We start from the raw sequence: 4,499 nt of genomic DNA, 5'->3' as shown, positions 1-4,499 counted from the left end.
ACACCTCCACTCCGCCTTTGCCCTACCTGTCTCCTCCATTTCACTGGCCCCAAGCTTTATCTTTTATAATAACATGGGTACAGTAAGCGAGGTGTTTCCTGAGTTCAGTCGCTGGTTCTATAGTTATTGAACATGGAGATAGGGGTCATGGAAGCTCTGATTTTCACCCAGTTGGTCACAAGCATTTGAGATCACATGACTCATATCTGAACTGAGGACAGTAAGAGCTCTCAACCAGCAGGATCTGCACGAAGTCCACCCATACACTATCAGAAGTAAATTGACTATGCGACACCCAGTGGGTGTTTGGGGAATTGGTTGGTGTTGGTAGAGACATCACACATTTGGTGTCAGAGGAAAACTCAGACTCAGTCTACCTTGTGATCTGGGGGCTGAGGTGAGACGCGGGCACAGGGGAGTAATGAAAATACCCGGAAACTCTTGCCAGTTATGTGCATTTTCAAAGTTCCTGGCCAAATCAGAAAGTGTGTCAAGTGGGTTGTGACTGGACAGTACCTCGTCCTGACCCCCCTACTACCCTGCCTTGTGTCCTGGGGCAAGCCATCTGCGGTTTGCTCATCTGAACAGGGGTACATGTTCCATGGGTTCTTCGAAAAGATTACCTGTCAGGAATATAAAGAGTTTGATCACATTTCATGACCACTTTTGTCCATTTTCTACTTAGATGTGTTAATTTTGAAAAAAATATGTCTGAGTAACTTCCTTGAGCAAGAAAGAATGTTTAAGTTTCATATAATGATATCTCTTTATTATTAAAATGAATCAGAAAGATATAAGACCACTGAGCAGAGCAACTTCAGGGAAAGGTAAGAAACACAGCCCTTGCGTGGTTGGCTCAGGGGACCAAGGCTGGTACAATATTAGTAAAGTCTCCAAGCCCTTTCCCTTGTCCCCTTTGACTGTTACTTTATTATCTGCTTTTGATCGTTTTCCTGGTTCTTGGTCCAAGCCTCCTAAAACTCTTGGAATTTACTGTCTTTCATAGGTTATGAGATGACTTACGGAAGACTAAATGAGAAGCATTCAGGTACGGACTGGTCTAAAAAAATTTAAACCACCTTGTAAAGGTGTGAACCTTCATGCCCCTTCACCACGCCGGCACCTCTGGGGAGAGTGGGGGAAACTAACTGGGATCAATTATCAGCAGCTGACAATTCAATCAGTATGCTGATTTATTGAAAACTCAATAATATCCATAAACATTGGGGTTCAGACTATTTTCAGGGCGATGAACACAAGGAGGTGATGTGAGGGTGCTGTGCTCACTGGGACATGAAAGCTTCACACCCTCCCCCCCCACCCCCCTACCCCCGCTTTGCCCTGCACATCTCCTCTTCTTCTCTGTCTCTGAGTTGCCTCCTTTCTAAATTTCTGGGAAAAGTAAGTGAAGTGCTTTCCTGAATTCAGTCACTGGTTCTATTGAGTGAGTGAAGATGGAAGAGGGGTCGTGGTACCTTTGACTTTTAGCCAGTTGGTCACAAGTATGAGTTATTCAGGATCATGGGGCTGGCATCTGAACTGAGGACAGTCTTGAGCCATCTATGTGCAGAGTCTGATATGCCTGATCATCAAGTAGATTTTTTTTACTAAAAGGAATTCAAGTCATATTGATTCTATTCAATGACTGTGCACTTGCTGAGAGAATCAAGATGGAAGTTACTAAGTCCCTACAAAGCATTGTTCTTGGGGTGGGGAAACAGCTGTGAAAAAAATATGGCAAAATAATTTGCCTTCAAGGAGGGAAACAAACAATAGCAGAGGGGAGAAATCCTGTGATAGATTATAAGTTTCCTGAAGGTAGAGAGGTACGTGGAAAAAGTTTGCTGTCCTTTTTCTCTCCAGGGTCAGGGAAACCTTCTGTGATAAGGAGGCTTTGAGCAGAGGCTGCAGAAGTAACGTGCCTGGTGTGTGTTGGAACAGCAGCCAGGACCAGGGTGGATGGAGCTGGGTGGGTGGAGGGGAGGGGAGTGGAAGGCGATGAGGCTGAGAGGCCATGGGGGCAGGTCATGAGGAGTCTTGTGGGACTTATTAAGATCAAAATTTGACTCCCAGAGAAACGGGGAGTCACTGAGGGATTGGTCATGGGAGCAATGGGGTAGGAATCAGTAGTAAGAGGATCCCTGAGGCTGCAGTGCCGACAGTGCCCTCTAGGGGATGAAGGGCAGACATGGAGGCCCAGGGAGCAGGCTGCTGCAGTGGTCCATATGATCCTTGATGGAGCATTTATTTATGTTGTTCCCTGAATCGATCTCAGGTTTCTTGAATAATACGAATGTCTTGCTCTGTTGAGGTTTCTGTGGAGGCTTCATTACCTAGTCATGATGCATTAAATCATTAGCTATTGGTGATTGTTCAATCAACAGCTCCTCTCCCCTCCCTGAGGTGGAGGCAAGGAGGAGGAGGAGGACGGAGGATAAAAGATCAAGGAAGAGGGTAGCAAGGAAAGTTCCAACCCTCTCTCCTGCCAGATACTCCTTCCTGTGCATTCAGAGCCCATGCTGGGGTTATGAGGGTCTTTCCAAAATCATTGACATAACATACCAAAAGACACTTTTATTGTTCTCATCATATAAGAAATACCAACGTTTTTAGGAACTTAGTGTTAGGAAAAGAATTAAAAAAAACATATATTTCTTCTTATAATCACAATATCAGCATATCATTATTCAATTTATAGAATCCTCCTGAGGTATCCAAATTTTCTTCATGCCTTTTTCCATTACAGCCTGTTTCCTTCACATTTTTTTAATTAATGATGGAAAGTTTTAAACATGCACATAAGCACAGAGAATAGTATTATAAAACCCAGGTATCCAGACCCAGTAATTACTGATCTACAGCAAATGTTTCTCACCTCGGAGCTCTTTTCCTACTTTTGGAGTTGTGGGTTTTGTTTTGCGCATTTGTGTATTTATTTTTGGCTTCTCAGGTGGTGCTAGTGGTAAAGAACCCAGCTGCCAATGCAGGAGATGCAAGAGACCTGGGTTCAATCCCTGGGTTGGGAAGACACCCTGGAAGAGGGCACAGCAACCCACTCCAGTGTTCTTGCCTGGAGAGTCCCCTGGACAGATGAGCCTGGTGGGCTACAGTTTGTAGTGTCGCAAGGAGTCCGACACGACTGAAGCGACTTGGCGTGCACGCACGTGCACACACACACACACATTTATTTGGATACATTGGGTCTTAGTTTCAGGTTGAAGGCTCAGTAATTGTGGCCCACCAGCTTAGTTGCCCCATGGCATATGGGCCCTTAGTTTCCTGACAAGGGATTGAACCCAGGATTCCTTAGTTGGAAGGAGGTTCTTAACCACTGAACCACCTCGGAAGTCTTATAGAACTTTTAAGGCTAATCAAAAGCATTATACCAATTTTCCTTAAACTACTTCATGAGAAGATATATATATTTGAACATGATTATTATATTATGTTACATCTAGCAGCATTCATAATTCTGTCCCAGAAAGAAGGTTTCCAAATGGCCTTCTCAATTTGACCATCCCCCACAACTCTAACATTCTCTATTGCAAACAGACAGTTCTAGTTGTTGACTTATATGGAGTTGTGATGACCATCTTCATAACTAAGCCACTGTCCCTCTCATTCCAGCAGCTTCTAAGCCTGCCTTCTGCCTGAAGCCTAAATCAATAGGTCCCTGCAAGGGCAGGAAGATCAGGTACTTCTACAATGCCAAGACCGGGCAATGCCAACGCTTTTTCTACGGTGGCTGCAAAGGGAACTTGAATAACTTCTACACCATGGCGCTGTGCATGAACACCTGCGGTCATGTGGAATGGTCCTGGAGGTAAGACAGGGCACAGGGCAGGGTGGCAGGGGAAGGGCTGGGGAAAGGGGTGGAGCTCAGGGGACCACACACCATTCACCCTGCACAGTGTCTTCCTCCTCGCTGCTGCCAGAAGAGGCTGCAGTATCCTGTGAAACCACACACTGAGCGAGTTCTCCAGGGAGAGAATGGCAGAAGGTCAACCCAGCTACCTCTTTGTGATCATCTCAGCCTGATCACATGCTCCTTTTTCTCAGTTGGGAACACTGACTCAGCCACCCTCCAGGGCAGGTCTGCAGGACTCCTGAGCACCTCCCCCCATCCAGGCTTGGAAAATTCACTGCCTTTTTGTTGGTTTAATATTTCTTTTGAAAATCTAGGATCTGTCAAGATGAATAGTATCTAGGTTTGGGGCTACAATGAAGTCACTCAGGAAGTTCCTTTTTTTTTTTTTTTTTCCTTACAGAAGACACGGGAAGAGTCATGCTCCAAAACTCTGAAGTCCAAGGAGGACCCATGAAAGTCTGGGCTGCTCCTGAAACAGTTCAGTCTCCTTGCATTTCTTCTCTCCCCTACCTTCCTCAGCAGAGCCTGCCTATTTCCTTTCCTCTATGATGCTGAGAGACTTCCCTGGTGGCACAGATGGTAAAAGCGTCTGACTACAATGTGGGAGACCCGGGTTCAATCCCTGGGTCAG

At 45.5% G+C, this 4,499-nt stretch overlaps 1 protein-coding gene across 1 annotated transcript; it reads left to right on the top strand.

The window, feature by feature from the left end:
- Nucleotides 1–1,006: 1,006 nt before the first annotated feature.
- On the top strand, nt 1,007–4,499 carry LOC104998614 (serum basic protease inhibitor-like; the record flags this gene model as incomplete). The annotated part of the gene is made up of 3 exons (XM_010853882.1): nt 1,007–1,048; nt 3,628–3,823; nt 4,269–4,499. Coding segments are annotated over 3 exons (272 nt in total), but the record flags the coding sequence as incomplete, so codon positions are not given.

Source organism: Bison bison, unplaced genomic scaffold (genome assembly GCF_000754665.1).
Source record: "Bison bison bison isolate TAMUID 2011002044 unplaced genomic scaffold, Bison_UMD1.0 scf7180017853184, whole genome shotgun sequence".
Lineage (NCBI taxonomy): Eukaryota > Metazoa > Chordata > Mammalia > Artiodactyla > Bovidae > Bison > Bison bison.
The sequence above is the reverse complement of the archived record's forward strand: the minus strand, read 5'-3'. Positions and strand labels throughout refer to the sequence as shown.